The 17,186-nt window shown below is 47.9% G+C and overlaps 1 protein-coding gene across 2 annotated transcripts in view; it reads right to left on the bottom strand.

The window, feature by feature from the left end:
- The window catches only part of adkb (adenosine kinase b), an 89,638-nt gene that overhangs the window by 3,303 nt on the left and 69,149 nt on the right, over positions 1-17,186 (bottom strand). For both annotated transcript variants that reach the window (XM_079757396.1, XM_079757395.1), the window contains exons 8-9: positions 8,809-8,844; positions 3,937-4,051 (exon numbers count right to left, since the gene is read on the bottom strand). In XM_079757396.1, coding sequence (XP_079613522.1) covers positions 3,937-4,051; positions 8,809-8,844 — 151 coding nt within the window. The remainder of the gene's footprint in view (positions 1-3,936; positions 4,052-8,808; positions 8,845-17,186) is intronic.

Below are 17,186 nucleotides of genomic sequence, written 5' to 3'. Positions count from 1 at the left end.
AATGTGGACATTCAAAGGGACCGAGCACGGAGGCGAAGAATAAGGCAATGGGCGCCCTGTACTGTGTGGGACTTTACAAGGTCGCCGCGGAGGCTAGCTTAACGTCGACCTGGTGAATGGGTCGATTACACCGAGTCCATCTCTCGGAGCCTGGAACAATTACCCGTGATGCTTTTTTCCCACTGAGTCATCTCCGCCCGTCGAGAAAGTTCACATTAGTTACCGTTTTTATTTTTTTGGTGTTTTTTTTGAGGACTTAACTGGAACCGAAATGCCATGTTATCTTAGGTTCCCCCTCAGCCAGTTCCCCTTCGCCGGGTGGAACAAAGAGCTCTTTGGCAAAAGTTGAATGTACGAGAGAAAACACTGTGTCCCTGTTGTTATTGGCTTGTAACCGGCCTGAAAACATCAGGGGCAATGTCGTTACTTGTAGTCGGTAAAGGCTTCTGGTTGGTTCTCTTTGCCGAGTAATAAAATGCAGTGAGAACCACAACAAAAGGCCATTGATTCATAAAAAGAGCCGTTAGGCCCTAGAGTGAACGTTGGAAGTTTACAGTACAGACCTGAAAGCGTTGTAAGTAACCTGTAATAGACTCAAAAACAACTAGACTCATTCCAATATTTCCCATGATTAAGATGCAATTGTGTGCTTTGGTTAATTCCCCTCTTCAGAACTCCCTCATTATAAACCCTTGAATGGCAGTAATTAAACAGGAGACTTTGCAGCAACATGCGACTATTTGAATATCAGTAGCAAGCGAAGCCCTTCATTATTAAACATTGTTCTTTAATGATACAGACACGGCCCCTTAATAGCATAGAAATCTCTCCCATAAGAAATGTGATGCAAATCGGGGAAACCGCATTCGAAAAGTGACCGCTTAATGTCTTGTTTTGACTGTAAAATCATTACACGGCTCACGTTGTACTTATCTGATTAGGGCCAACGTTGTTTTGACAGATAGAAGGTAGGGGGGGAATGGTTGGCAGGTTGTAAAATATAAAAATCAACCACAGCGACATACCATTTTATGACGCTGATAAATTCAGCAATTAAACAAGTCATAAATCCCGGCCTGCGAGCCTCAGTGGGAATCGCACGAGACCGCTTCGCCCTGTCGGCGTGTCTGAAGAGAACGCGGAAGAGTTTACAGACGACCTCGCCGACGGAGGGGAGAACAACTCGCCCAGGCTTATTTCTTCTTGGAACACCACCTCCTGTGCTTGGGCCAGATTCAGCCTCGAAACAGGAAAAAGCAGCATTACTGCTTTCTTGGCAAACGCGCCCGTCGACATTCAATCTGCTTCCTTATCATAAGCAGCATCGCTCTTCACAATTGAGTTAGAAAAAAAAGTAAAAGAAGATGAACGTATGCCTGCAATTACTGTAACCCCAGGCAAAGGATCATCACAAACCAGCATCCTTTATCGAGGGTTGAGAGAAAACATTTACGTGAGATGCCAAGCACAAGCGAGAGGTCACTCTCAGACTTATCTGTTAATTGATTCCATTCTTTTTCTTTTAAGGAACTCGCAACAGAAAAAAGTCTATTCTCCCTTCAGAAGATCTCCCCCCTACCCCCTCCCTACCCAACGTATATCTTAAAGTGACAAGATTATGATAAACACCAGATTTCAACTCGCAGGACGATATCGGTAATTGAGTGTAACCCACGTAAATATTAAACACGATAACCTCTGCCTGGAAAGGAAAATGCTGCCCTTATCTGATATTCTCCATTGTTGTTCCTTCCAACAGGTGATTAACTCGGGTCATTGTTGTGTAAAGCTCCACTTCTTAACAGAATTTAAATCACCCAGAGGAAAATCAACCCCGCTTTTCTTGTCTCCTGAGGGGCCCCTCAGTGCCTTAGTAGGGGCCGGCTTCTGGCTTCATCAAGTCCTTATCAGCGTTTAGCACTGCCAAACCCAGCCCAATGATCGTTTATTAGATCTCCTTGCTGTTAAGGTTCAGGGCACAATGATCTTAATTAGCGCTATAATGGGGATATAAGCACAAAAAAGCTGGTGTAGTTCAGCAGCGTCAGTGCCAGCCCGATGAAGAGCCACTTCCCCCCTTTTTCTGCTCAGTGCTCCTTTAAAAAAAAAAAGGAGAAGAAAAACGAAGCCCCATTTGAAGCAGTGATGAAAAAGCAGTTGAGTCTGCAAACCAAGGGCGGGTAAAAAAAATAAAGAGATAACAATAACAAATTGACATCTCTTTTTTAAGGCGAATTACACCACAGGGGAAGGCATTCTCCCGCCCTTAATCACTATGAAATGGCTTAACGCGACATGCCGAGGCTGGCGAATGATCAAATCCTGACAGGGGGACAAATTGCAAACAAAATGAGAGATCAAGTTTATTAGAGCGCCGCCTCTGGGAAATGAAAATCTTTAATTCTCTTTTTTGTGTGTTGACATTTATTTGGCTGGCGTGAATAACAATGTTCACAGACACCGATTTTCCGCCGCACCTACCACTGTAACGGCGCTGTCCCCCCGAATGATCGCGCATTCAATGACATTTATCATGTTTGCCTTTGTAGCTGACATCAGAAAGCCATCGTCTTTCATCCCGCCCGCATTCATCATGTATTTTATATAAAGTTCAGGGCGGTGTGCGGCTCTGTCTCCATGCAGGAGCGATGGCGGAGGCAGCCAGCCATTATCCATCACTAACAGACACAATGGATGACTTCAGTTGGGAGGCATGGGGGGAGGGGGCGTTTAAGTGGAAGACTTCACAAATTCCGCTTAAAGGATTTCTTCCAAACCTGAAACAAAAAAAATAAGTCTGGCACTTAAGGATAAATGCAACATTTTCCCCAAGAGACCTAATTACAAAATTCAACTAGTTTTATTTTGTGGTGGTTGGGAGAGGGGGGGGGGGGGGGGCTGGAATGGCTGCTTTTTTCTATACGAGACACAACTTTATTAGCATTCTAGGATGACTGTCCAAATACCGCTACATTATTTACTTTCACACAATATCGACTCTGTCGTTGGCAATGGAAACGTCAGTGAACGCACGTCAACGCTTGTCTTGAACTCATGTCAGAGTTGTGTATGTACACCCCTTCCCCGGTGAAGAAGGAAATCAGGAAGGTCTGGAAGGTCCTGCAGTGACCCAAGTTGAAGATCACCCCCCTAGCCCCCCCTCCCCACACACACACACACACACACACACACACACCATCACCAGTCCTAACTAAACGAGGGCAATGAGCAAGAAAAAACCCTCCCAGACAATAGCGAGCGCTCCCAGCCGGTAATCAGAAACCAGCGTCTCCTCAGCCATGCAGTCACCCCTCCCCACCCGGCTGCATCGCGGCGACACTGTGCCTCCTTAATGTCCACTAACTAAAACGCCCTTTGCACACAGATTGGATTAGCTGGAGGGGCCGTGCTTGCGACCTTCTTCCCAAGGTCGCGGGCGCCGACAGTTCGGGATGGAGGAAGAAAGGGCAGGAAGTGCAAGTCGGTGCATTGAAAAAAAATTGCTGAGGACCGATCTGGAAGCCGTCCAAGACGATGTTAGGCGTACTTCACAAATCAATGCCTGCTCCCTTTACATCCTCCGCACCACTTTTATGCTCTGAAATGACCAAATGTAGTGCAAGCGCTACGGGTCTCTTTTTTTCCACTTTGTTAAACATCTGGCGTCAATAGCGAGAGGTTAACTTCAAAGAAATTACAGATGCTACTCAGTTCCCTTCAGTAAGCAATCTATCATGTCTCTGACAACGGCCTGTGATGGTACGACGGGAGTTTTATGAGATAGATAAAGATGTTAGACGTGGGATGGTGGTCGGGGGGTTTAAAGGGTGGTGGTGGTTGGAGTTGATTTGCATGTGTGAGGACCTTAAGTTCTGTATTATCCCACCGAGCCCGTATATGCCGGGTCGAGGAAGGAGGGAAGGGTTTAGTGCTTACCGACAGTGGCCACGGTGTCGTCCTTCCCCTGGGTGAAGACCACCACCCGCCGCCTCTTCTCGTTCTGCTTGGGCAAGTTCTGGCAGTCCCTGGCGATCTGGGCGATGTCCTCCGTCTGTAAGCACACGAGGAAGCGGTGAGAGAGTTTTACACCCCACGTTGGGAAAGACGTTACACCCCACCTAGAGTCTGGGGAGTCAATTAAACATCAAGAGCAAATTTGTCCCTCCTGTATTGACAAGGGTAATCTATGAAGAAAGATAGATACCGCTTAACACTATTCATTCATCGAGGACATCAATAGTTGTGATCAAGGGTACTTGGCCTCATCTGTCGGATATTTAAAAGAGAGCTTCAGGAATGTCCTTTTTTTTTCTCGAGTGAGATGTAAATCTGTGAAGATACCACAACGTGGTCGGCTAACGTGTTTCGGTGTGGGTGTGTGTGTATGTGTAGTGGATGGTGTGTGTATCCCTCCCTCCCGCCCCCGCCTGAAACAGGCCATCTCTCCTCAGCATCTGCACAGAATGGATCCTCGCCTGGAGAGAACACTCAGGAGTGTGTGCCTTTGATCATGAAGCGGGATGAGAGAAGAAAAAAAACCACCTCCCACACCTGTCAGTGCTGCTTTATTATTAACTCATCATCACGATGTACTATGAGCAGGTGGAGCATCTTCCATCCGCCCCTGTTTCGCCCTGGACCTTTACATTTCCTGACGCAACCCCGGCGCCACCGCCAGACTCTCGGAAGCCCCGGGGCCCGACGGCGCTTCCTGGCACCGGGGGGGGGGGGGGGGGGGGGGGGGGGGCTGACACCGGAGAACCTTCGGGGCCGAGCAAATGCTGCGGCGGCGGCAGTAATCAGAGAGATAGGCTCCCGCGCCGCCCGGCTCCTGGCCCCCACCGGCTCACTCAAGCCGATGAGGTTTAACACCTCTAAATGCTTCCCAAACGTCCTTTAATCAGCCCTAAGAGGTCCGGCGAGACCTTGGGCAGGGGGGGAGAAAAGGGTGTAACACTCTAAGTAAGTGCTAATGGTGAGGTTAATACAGAGGCTGTTAGCAGGCGATGGCAGCGGGGAAAGAAAGGACAGAAAAAAGGAAAAGAAAAAGAAAGAGGCAATTTGTCACTGTGACTGAATGTAACCACAAGCACCGCCACCGACGCTGCCGCCAGTCGCCCGGACGCCAAACCACACGGGACACCCGGGGCGTGCTGGCACCCGTCGGTTTTATGTCAGGGGACATAAAGGAAAAAGGCCAATGTGTTTAGGTTTAGGAGCTAAAAGGTTCGGTTGGGAGAGATGTGAGGTGGGGTTAAGCATCGCCACTGTTAAGTTTGTCACGCCGCACGAGCGCGCGCACACACACACACACACACACACACACACACACACACACACACACGATAGGAATGTATAGCAGGAAACGTACCTGATGGCTTCCTAAGACTAAACAATATCAGAAAAAAAATGGAAGTTCAAACCTCACAAATGAAGCGAGCCGGTGAGCCGGTTTGATTTACTGCTGACAACAAGCAAGACATGATTGTGCTGCAGTTGATCAGATATGCATCAGCAAACCATCAACTCTGAAGGATTCATAAGGGTGTTAAATTCTATTACTCTTTGGAGACCAAAGAGAAATTGATCGTCTATGGTGCAGCCTGTCTGTGAAGCACTGCCAGGAAAGATTCAATTACTGCTGCTCTGCAGATATTTCTTTGGCCGGTCGGTGCTACTAAGTGTGCATGTGGATCCACTGATTGTTCTAAAGAATAGGAGTCCATCAATTATTTCTTTTTTGTGGCTATAAAACTTATAGAGAGCTGGGTTGGTTGTAGCTGTGATTAAGTTATCATGTACTGTCGCATAAAGGGCTTGTACATCAGAATGCATCATGGCAAATTTTGCCAGTGATACTCTTTTGCCATATTCAGAGGACTCAAGAGAGTTGTCTTACTGTAAAGTCCTAAATCAACGTTACTATACCATAACCTAGGTTAACGATGTCGTAACTTTGTTTTGCAATGTCTCGCATGAGTAATGTCACCCCATAATGACAAATAATTTCACAAATAACATCCCTACCAACATAATAACTAAAATTCCAATGTACCTATGATTCCCAAATAGAGGTGGTCATTGTGATGTGACCTTGTGATGTCCAAGCCCCATAGCATACTGTCTCACACAGTAATCAGCATCATTCACCAAGGAGAAAAACCATAACATTAGAGCACAGTTTATACACAGAGATTAATATATGTAATTAATTGTGTAATAATATGTACAATTCTAAATCTGTTAATCGCACAGGGGGTACCTCGGTTTACAACTGTGCCATTCTACGACGCAACTACAATTATACTGCACGCCGATCATTACCGGCTGACGGCAATCACTTTGGCCTGGTGCTGTGTTTGCTCATTAATCTGAAGCTAATGCTTGACGTGCTAAAACAAACACAAATCAGGTTAAGGCATGTTTCCACCAGCTCGGGGTGAAAAGTACAAATGTATACCAGAGCGATGGCAGGTTTCTATGTGTTCCCTTTAGGAGGGGGGGTTTAAAACGCTGATGGCATTCAAACAGGACCCGTCGAGCGAGGCGCTATGTTCCAAACACCACAACCATGGCGTTGTTGGGCTCAGATTTCAACCGGGGGGGGGGGGGGGGTTGAACATTTCAACTAGGCAGGCACTTTGCATGGCTCACTATGACCCGGTCCCTTTCCAAGTGTCGGGCCTGGTGCCGTTTGATGTCCGTCTGTCTGTATGTTTACCACTCACAGAGTACCAACTTCACTACTCATTCATTGTGGTTCTCTCTTGTTCCCTCGCATGGCTAATGGCTGCCTTAGAACACATCTTACGGACGAATACATAGAGTGGATGATTATGATTTAAGTGGGTTAAACACCACTCCAATGCAAACATACGCTCTGTTGTTAGCGGTTTTATTTGTGGCTGCGTACACGTGGAGGCGGGTGCATGACAATGTACATATTGGAATGGTCCTTATTTCCTATTGTACATATTGTACGTACATGTACATATAGGAATGGTCAATTGCCCATGCGTGTTTGTACATATGCAGATGCATGCATCTCAGATGTTATCCATCATATCTTACATGCATTATTAATCACTGAAGGGAAATGTGTTGTGTTAGTACTACATTAGGTATGTATATAAAGCAATTATTGGCAATCAATTAAACAGGGGTTAATTCCTTTGTCCTAAAAGTAATTAAAAAAAATAAATAAAAACCCCAATTTGAAATACTCGCTTGACTGAAATGATGCAATTGAATTGATTCTTATTATATTCGATATTAGTACTCTCATGTAAGTTGATGTTTAAAAAGCATTAATAATGGCTTTGTAAATCAATTACACCAAATAATTATAATGGTACTATTTGCTTTATAGGTGAACATCGTTATTCACCTCAATTAACAAATGAGCCAAAACAGACTACCATGCATCAAGGCTAGTTTTAAGGGGAAAAAGATTGAGTGAACGAGAAGCATGGTATAGCCACTGCATGGACACCGTGTGAACACTTTATGCCTAACATATTGGTCTGATTAGGCTCCCGTTTGAAGCGCTTCTCACACTTGCACAGCAGCTTATATACATATTGGCATTATTTCAATCTCGTTAGTGCCTGGCCACGGCAACGCAGTCGTCAAGACCAACACCCAGGACCAGCCATAATAATTAAACCCTGGGAGTCCGGAAATAACATACATACACCACACAAATCATATTCATCCCCTGCCATTTTTCATGAGTGTGAGTGTTCCGGCAAATCAAGTTGACATAGAAAAATGACAGAGAATTGTTAATACTGGAAGAGTCTGTGCCTTGCCCTTTCTATTTATTTTTTGAGATGGGAGCTCCTCCTCCCCCCAATCTCCCCCCCCCCCCCCCGCCTCCCGTCTACTCCCCCGCTCCTCTGCCTGCCTTCATCTCCTCTCCTCGCTTAAACCCGTCACTGCCATCAGGATCGCTCTTCTATTCTAGTCACGTTGATCACACCGTTAGTGATTCTGGATGACAATTATTCACACCGAGCACAGCCATATTCAAGGCAGCTCTGCCTTTGAAATGGAGACGACACTTAAAATACCTAAGCCCACCGCCACAGGAATTGCACAGAAGGCATTTTTTTTGTCTCTTTGTGGTTTTGATTACATATTTAAAAAAGCAGCAATGGCTTCATTTCAGGGGGAAAATATCAAATAATACAGAAATAAAATAACCAAATGAGGCACTTTATTCACCGCGGAAGAGGGAAGCTAAATGTGAAAACAAATAGGGAATGGGGGTTATTTTCCATGGGCTAACAAGCTCCCCGTCATTTCCAAGTGACATGATCTCACACCACAGGTGGCCGTAATTTGGTTATCATAAGACTGCCGGCGTTGTACACTTTGCCATGGTGCTTGTAGCACTGAAAGAGAACACACATCATCTTCCGAGTGCAATGGAGCTAATGAGCATGCTTTTTTAACCAGGCAACCTGACGATCACCGAGCCTGCAGGGGAAGGCTTGAAACCATGCCCAACTTCTCAGCTTCCCAAGAGGCTTTTCAAAATTCAATAAATAACATCTGTAGGCGATGTTGGGTGCAGACCTAGCAGAGTGCGTCATAACAGAGTGCTGGCTGAACAAAGAAACCATGACGACTGCCAGGTTTCCATAGCAACTGCTGCAAGGCCTGGAGAGTATAATAGCACATCAATCACTGTCCAAAAAGAACTTCATTATCAGCAGAAAAAAAATAAAAAAAGGGGGGGAAAAAATAAAACGGGCAGTTTTTTTTCCCGGCGCTGTTTAGCGAGCGATCGTGGGGTCAACTCACCTTGAAGCCTTGCTCCTTTGCGAAGGTGGCCGCTTCCTGCGATAAAGGGAAGAAAAAAACAACACAAATGAGCAGTTCATTAAGGGGACGCAAATAGAGTAGGTAGAGTAGTAGATGTTACAGAGCACAAATACACACACACACACACACACACACACGCAGACAAACAAAAAACACACGCACTCACACACAAAAAGGACAAGATATGTCATTCCCGCCATCTTCCCCCACACGTGGCGGGTGCTCATGCAGAGCGCCCCAGGCCCCGCCCCCTGATGCCGTAGGGGCCGTGGGTCGGCCCGCTCCCTCCACTGCCCCCCTGTCTCCTTTTACAGCGGCGGCAGAAGATAACACACATCACGTCCCCCGCCCGCGGCCGTGAACCCTACACCCCCCCCAAAAACACAATACTAATGTGTGTACATACGAGGAGGAGGGGGCGGCAGGCGGGGTGGGGGTTAGGGGGGGAATCCCCAAACGGTGAAATCCAGCACTGGACACCACGACGACGACGAGGGGGATCATTTAATCCCACTCTATCTCAATCACTTTCAGAGGCAGCCCCCTGTGCGTGTGTGTGTCCATCCCGACAGAACGCACACACACGCCATGACGGACAACTCCCGACGCAATAAATTTGCTTTTGACCCCGGGATCGGCGTAATAGGTTGATGCCTCGATGCTAAATGATCCAATTGTATAGGGAGGGGAGGAGGGAGAGGAAGGGGGCTGCCCTGGTGTCTGCCCGGTGCTGAGACCTTGGGGAGAGGTTGACAGCGTGCTCCTCCAGCAGAAGGAGTGGAGGAGATGACATGGAACAATAAGGTTACTGGTCCCGCGAGACGCTCCCCCGCGCCGCCCTGCCTTGGATCAACATTACAGCACCGGCGATACGTCAATTCATCTTCCCCCGTGACATCCACACACACACACACACACACACACGCATAAGATCACACGGCCACACACACACAAACACAGCGCATGCCAACACACAAGGGGAGGCTAGTCGATTAAGTGTAGTATTCAAGCTTTGTATGGATGAAGGTGAGCTGCTTCGGAGATCTTTTTGAGTGTCTGGAATGGGTTTGCGTTGGTTTATTTACACCGACCTTCCCTCAAAAAATGGCGTCACAAAGGGAGCATGAGGAACTTCATGAAAAATGGAACATCCTTGGGAACGACATCAATGAAGGATAGAGGAACGTGGTCGGTTGGACGGCACACAGCTCTGTCCATCTCTCGCTCTCCTCCTCTCTCTCTCTCTCTCTCTCTCTGTCTCTCTCTCTCCCTCTCAATCTCACTCTCTATCGCTCTAGTTAGCGTGCATTTGTGTGCAACAAAAAAAAAACTTTCAAGAGCGAGTGGGTGTAAGAAAAGATAATTGAAGCCATTTTGTGAGCCACCTGTGAACTATGTAATCCATTTCAGGCATTTATTAGCATCTACGAGATTTACATGAATGCCTATAATAACAATAACAAATATTTGCTTGCTGTAAAGATTAGTTAAAAGCTAATGTGCCGGGGCTGGGGAGAATCAGTCGTTAAATAGAGCGTGTTTAATGAGTGAGCGGCACTAGACTACAGATTTTATGCGGTATGGAATATATTGGATGTGCTGTGATGGCATGATGTAAGCGCCTCTTAACTGACAGCCCATGTGCTTCTTCAGCTGTCGGTTCAATGACAAGGGCTTCCAGTTACATATGGGAAAAATCCGCTCCTGCTGTAAACAAACTGGGGGAAAAAATAGAAGAAACACCCCGTTCCACCGCCTGGCTTGGCTAACATATCCGCGGCGGCGGCGTCCCGATGACCCATGTAGAAAAGGCTCTGAATGGAGTTGCTAGGGGATTTTTGGACTAGTCGGCTCTCCTTAGTGGCCGAACAAGGTGGTGTAAGGGAACAAGCTGTACCGACGCCGTGAGCCCCTGCCTCCACCGCCCGGGAGCTAATATGAAGCCATCAGGACGTCTGAGATGTGGCTGCTGCTGCTTGTGAGGAGCTCATACTGTCAAAGGGATATTTTTAGAAGGCTTAAGCTAATAATCCAAAAGCCAGTTGTGTGTGTGGGGAGTGGGGAGCGTGGGTGATGGGGGGGTTTACTGGCAGTTTACTTCGGAAGTTAAAAATAAAACTAGGGATCGGGAAGACACATTTTGCCAAAACATCACGCCGTAAAATCAATATTTGGGGAGAGACAACAAACTTCGGGTCGGACGAGACGGTGTGTACTTTCGGTGTCTACTTTTTTCCTTTTAATGGTAATAATATTATCCGTGTGTATTGACTTTTCTTTTAGATGTCTCTTAGATGACTTATTCTGATTTATGTCTCTTTTTTGTAAGCAGTTGTCAGCTGGCGAAAAGTGAGAGGAGAAAAACATCCCCTTTCCCTGGGTTTCCTGAGGAATCTAAATCAAAGAGCAGGCCTCGGTGCTAAGGTTAATAAAAGTTGATAAGCTGCAAACCATAACTCCCCCCGAGGCCGTAGAGAAAATAGGCGTTTGCTTGACCGTGGTTAGGCCAAGCTGAAGCTCAGGCAGAAATTCAATTGTTTTTGACATTGTGTGTGTGTGTGTGTGTGTGTGTATATGAGTTACAGAGCAGAGGGGAACGGGACCGTGACACATTATGTACGTTAAGACCAGATTTCCATCCTATTTTAAGGGTTTCTGTAGATTCTTTCCCCCGATAACGATTTGTTTTGAAGGCATTTCAAACTCCACCAACCAGTGCGATCCCCATGGTTGCGTGGTAACTGTGAAACAACACCAGAAGGTTACAAAATGTGTCTTTAAAGAATCGGTCCGGGGTAATTATCACAGCTACACACCACGACAAATCACTCAAGGCCCTTACAACCGAGGAGAATGTAATGTGGTCTTTAACCCCTGTCCCGATAGCTCAGCCGCTTGCAAATAATTCATTTTTTACAGATGAAAGCCTGTAACATATAACACATTCACTGTTTTCCCTCACTCGCTGCTAGTTATCACTGAGGCGCGACAGACAGACTTCATAAATGCCTAGTAAAAACAACATCTGGCATTCAGCTCAATCACCTCCACCCAGATCGCTGCAGCATACATTACTGGGTGGCTGTGCAGGCAGGGTGGGAGGGGGGCTGTGTTTTGGAGTAGGTGGTGGAAGGTGGGAGGGTAATCAAGGCATGTGATGTCTGGTGGGGGGGATGGCTGTTGCTGTCCTTTGAGTGTCTCTCCTTGCCTTCCAAGAGGACAGATCATGGCTCTTTTTCCTGGACATCAAAATGTCGTCGCTCTGAGAAAGCTGCTGTCGAAACAGGAAGTGACCATATCAGAGGTGTGTTGATAAGTACAGCAGGAGATAATTAATATGATGACAGAGGGCAGATAAGATGATGTGAGTCAACTGTACCGAGACGCTATGCGGGTCCGCCGGCCAGAATCTCCGCCCTCGTGTTTAAGTGGGCAACGTTTCTAGGAAACTCGGCCCACAAGAAATGAGATGCAGATAGGCTTGTGTGGTGCAGAATTCTCACTTTTGGCCATTGAGTCCAGGTGTCATATCTCAGCCCATTTAAAATCGAATGTGCTTTCCACTCTTCAACTAGGGATTCCTCTCCCTAATGCATTTGCTCAAATAATGCTCTTGGTTGGCTTGTTATCGACGGAAAATCCATTATTTCCATCGATAACGTACGCTATGCATTTCCAAAGATAAAAACGTGCCATTGAGATGCTTCTTAGGCAAATACTTCTACATTGAAGACACAAAATATGATGGGATTATTGGAAACACCTTTAAGCGTGTTCTCGACACTATTCATATGCTAACCAATTTCGCTATATCCTGAAACCATGTTCATTATACACTCCATTGTTAGAGTGCAATTTCATTTATCTAAGGCAATTGCTCCTTAAGGGAATAACTAAGTGACAACGCAATTTCCTAAAGTAGAAGCAATTCAAGCCAATAACCGACTTCGAATCTGTGCATAATATACTCCACGTTGAAAAATAGAGCACACGCACACTATTAAAACGATCCGCAAATTGACGATAATAAGTGCATTTATTTACCGCAGACGGTAACAAAAAACCCAAGCCAAACAAATGATTCTCTTTATTGCAGAACAAATCGAGCCTCGTCCAATCACAGCGCAACACAAACATTGTGATACGCCTAAATGTTAGCCAACCATCACAGGGATGACCTTCAGCCTCCATCAGAGCAAGACTAAATCAACGGGGTCCTCTGTCCGACCCCGTACCCTCCGAAGGCTCCGGCGAGGGGTCTCCGCTTCCATCCGTCTGGCCTGTCTGTGTACCAGCGCAGAACAGAGGTCTCTTTACAGAGCCCCCCCGGGCCACGCACTAAAACCCCCCGCTGGGGTCCAGGGGTTAAACTATCGGAAACATGTGGGACACATAAATATGGCCGCTGATAGCCATCTCCAGGGGAGGTCTGGGGGGGGGGGGGCAGAGGGGGGTGAAGAGGTGGCAGGAAACAGGTGGGTGGTTGACTGTGTTTAGAGTGTGTGTGGGTGTGTGTGGGTGTGTGTGTGTGTCTGTGTGGGGGGGGTTCTCTTGTGGGACTTAATGGAGGCCATAGAGGCAGCAGCAGCAGCAATGTGCCCGGGGTTTGCATTGGGCTAGTGAGGGTTGGTTATCAGTCTTGGTGGTCTTATCAGCGCTAGGGGGGCTTCCATCACGCACCTTGGCCGAGGGGGCTTTTACACGGGGGGTCAGGGCGCGTCAGAGTGCCAGACACCGCCTGCCTCCCGACAGGAGGGATGACGGGGGACTTGGGAGGGGGGGAGATAAACAAACAGTGGATGTATTCCTCCACCGCCGCCAAACAACACTAATTAGCGGACTATTGACAGGCAAACAAAAGCTTTGGTCTCGCACACAGTGTAATAACGCTCGCTGCATTGTTCTGGTTTTCCCAATGGCTTGTGGGCAATTTTTTTTCCATCACTAAAAAAAAAGGTGTTGAGTATTTTACTCCAGAGGACGATGCCCACGTTAAGTAATTTTCGAGGCCTAAACTGATCTGGTTAGAGTAATTTCTCTTGCTGATGGAAAACAAGGTTGCCCGGGAAAGCACTTGTCAGGGAGGGCTGATGCCAATGAAGCAGATTTTCAATGGGTCTGTCTTTTTATTTATTGCCGATATAAATTGCCTGATAGGTAGTGTATTACAGTCTCTGTAAACAAACAACGCGGAGAACAAATATGTTTCTGTGCTGAATTGACAGGAACAGCGACTGTGTTCCCCCCCCTTGTGTAAAATAACCATTTGAGCATTCGGGCTGCTCGGCGTATCTCTTAATGAGAAACAAAGATCTGCCAGGCTGGGATTTGCATGCCTTAGACAATGAAAGAAGCCCAGAGAGCGAGATAGAGAGAAAGAGAGAGAGAGAGGGATAGAGAGATGGAGAGCAGGAGAGAGAGAGAGAGCTAGAGAGAGAGAACAGGAGAGAGCAAGAGAGGGAGAGGGATAGAGAGAGAGAGAGATGGAGAGAGGGATAGAGAGGGAGAGAGAGCAAGAGCGAGAGTGAGAGATAGAGCAAGAGAGAGAGCGAGAAAGAGAGATGAAATAGCTTGAGATAATTCCAACCATTTGTGCGTGAGGAGTTCGGGGAGTGCTTTGAAGGAGTAAATACATGCACAGAGAAAATGAAGAGGATGTCCAACATGTTATTTGTTGATGTGACACAAGACAGTCGCTAGCCAGAAGAGAAAAGTAGCAAACATGGCGCAGAGCCGGCAGCGGCGTTTTTCCATGTGTCCGCATACCACTGGCATGCGGTGGGTGCTCTGCGGAGAGAGAGGGGAAAAATAACCGCAGGATCTTTCTCGAAGGAAATATTTGGCATGATGCAATCCAAATAAAGCCCACCGTAATTTAGCCCCGCCACAAAAACATCCAATTTGTTGGGTTCAAATGGGCGCGTTGGGCAGGCAGCCGCTAAGTGAGGTTCCTCCAAGTAAGCTCGAGGGGTCTTTGTGTTTCGGGGAGACACAGCGTACGAATGTGAGCATACCGGGGGCTCGTGAGGGTAGCGCCGAGAGCTAGGGAGAGTCGACACGTTTGGGGAGACCACGGGGACCACGTGCAGAGTGTTGGCGGCTGGTCTTCCCCGAGCGCGGCGATGAAAGGAGCGTCTACGAGACACTCTGTGCCGGGCGATCCGAAGACAATTACCGCCTCTTATCTACTTGGGGGTTGACAAGAGGATTCGGGGTGTGTGTGTGTGTGTGTGTTTTTGTGCCTGTGTGTGTGTGCGTGTGAACACAGTGGAGATCCAAGATGTGGTGGATCAGGAGGAAAAAGCGTCATGGCTGCCCCGGAGCCATCGCAGCCCCACTGGTTGCTGCTCCGCTGGCCTCCAGCGTTGGCCAGACACTCTGGCATCAAGCCTTTGTATCTCTCGCTCAGACAGGGATACACCGGTCCTTCGGTGTCAGGCCGGTATCGATCTGCTCCTGGTGCAATATCTCCGCTATCTCCCATAATTACTCCCTTTTCAGAGGACTACGCCGCCCCCCCCCCCCCCGCCTACCGGCCCTATCGGTCCATCTCCTTGTTAAAGGATTCGCGTTGAGGTCACATTTCACGGCAAATGTGAAGTCCCCCAACCCTCGTCTCCCCCTACTCCCCAACCCCCGACAACCCTCACTTACCTTCCGCGGACCCCACTCCCCTTATTGACCCGACGTTTTATAAAGTATTCGGTGGTTTGCTTGTGGGACTGGGCAAGGCGGGTTCTGGCTCGGTACGATTACAGTGGTTAGAGGGTCTCTATGGGAGAGCCACACTGGCTCTCCAGAGTACCTTGGCTCTCGAAACAAAAGAACGGGGAGAGAAAAAAAAATCACACTGAAGAATGCTGGATGAATAAGACTTCCTCTACTACACCATAATTGGTCTTCACCACCCCCTCCCCGTCTCGACTGTAGATGCCCGAACAAAGACGTTGACGGTTTTATTGTAGTTGGCCAGATTTTGACACATGCCACTTCCTGTTATCAAGAAAGAAAAGCAGGCGCTCGCCTTCGAAACACTTCACCTCCGTTAATGCACTGTGACTCAGACGAAGCGTGGGACCGCACGTCACGCCGTGAAGGTCAACCTACTCCGGCGCTGCCGGGCGTGCGTGTGACTCATCGAAGGTTTGATGAAAACATCAGGAGTACGGCACTGAGAGAGACCATGGGCCGATCCGTCTGGCGCTCGACGACCGACGACCGGCGATGTTCGGCCACTCGCTACGCCCCCGGTAGGCCTGTGTGGGCCCCGTGAATAAACACAAGGAGGGTTAACGTCTCATATGCCTTCCCTTCCTCCACAGAAAGCCCCGACAGGAAGAGGGGAGGGGGGGGGAAGAGCGAGGGGGTGATGGGGGTGAGGTCGGGGAGAGAGGAGATAGCTCTTCCAGTAAGATGCTAATCTGCCTCTCACATCTTTGTTTTAAGGAGGGTAGGACGGGATATTATTCACCCCGAGCTGCTGAGTGGAACCACCGTCAAGAGCAAAAGTCTTTCATTTTCCTTTGGCAAGAAATACCCCTGGGCCCCTTGGGGGGGCTTTAGTGAACTTGCCGTCACCCACACATACTGACAGCTCGGAGCACGCAGCCGCACGGGCTTCGGGACGCGTCACCGCGGCGATAAACAGCCGCGGGCGCCGCACCGAGATAAGCGTTCGCTGGCGGTCCATCACGCAAACAAAGCGGGGGGATGACGAATCGGGCGGAGATTCAAAGGGGTGATGTCACTCTGCCCATGTATCTCAACCTGCCCCCTTTTACACAGACACACACACAGACATACACATGGATTTTTTTTTTGCACAAGCCCACACATACTAACATACACACAGGCACAGACACACACGCACACACTTTCAGCCTGTCCTGGAAAAATCATTAAAGCCGCCCTCCCCCCATTTCCCCCAACACCTCACAGACTGCATGCAGATGGAGAAAAATAGGGCTGGGAGCCAAAATGCCTGTGGGGCTTTTCATGACAATAACCTTCTGTACGACTGCTTGTATCCGAGTGCTCTTAGATCATGGAACTGTGCTTGGGGATGGATGGGAAAATAAGCAAGATCACCACACACAAAACATCAGGTACAGAGCATTCACACAGCACCGAGGGGCAGGAAATCCATGTTATTTGGCTCCCGTTGCCTGGAGAGCCGGTGAGCTAGACGCTCTTTAAAAACAGCTTGAACACAGGAAAATAAACCGGATGATGGCCTTCTTTCTTTGCGTAGCAAGGTATAATCAAACACGCCTCTATGTTATCTTCCCATTTATTAGACAGCTCACCTATTGAGCATTCAATTATAATGGCCGAGCGCTGTTTGGGAAGAGAGAGCC

This window comes from Pollachius pollachius, assembly GCF_949987615.1.
Source record: "Pollachius pollachius genome assembly, chromosome: 19".
In the NCBI taxonomy this organism is placed as follows: Eukaryota; Metazoa; Chordata; class Actinopteri; order Gadiformes; family Gadidae; genus Pollachius; species Pollachius pollachius.
Note: the sequence above shows the minus strand (reverse complement) of the source record. Positions and strands in the feature narration are given on the sequence as shown.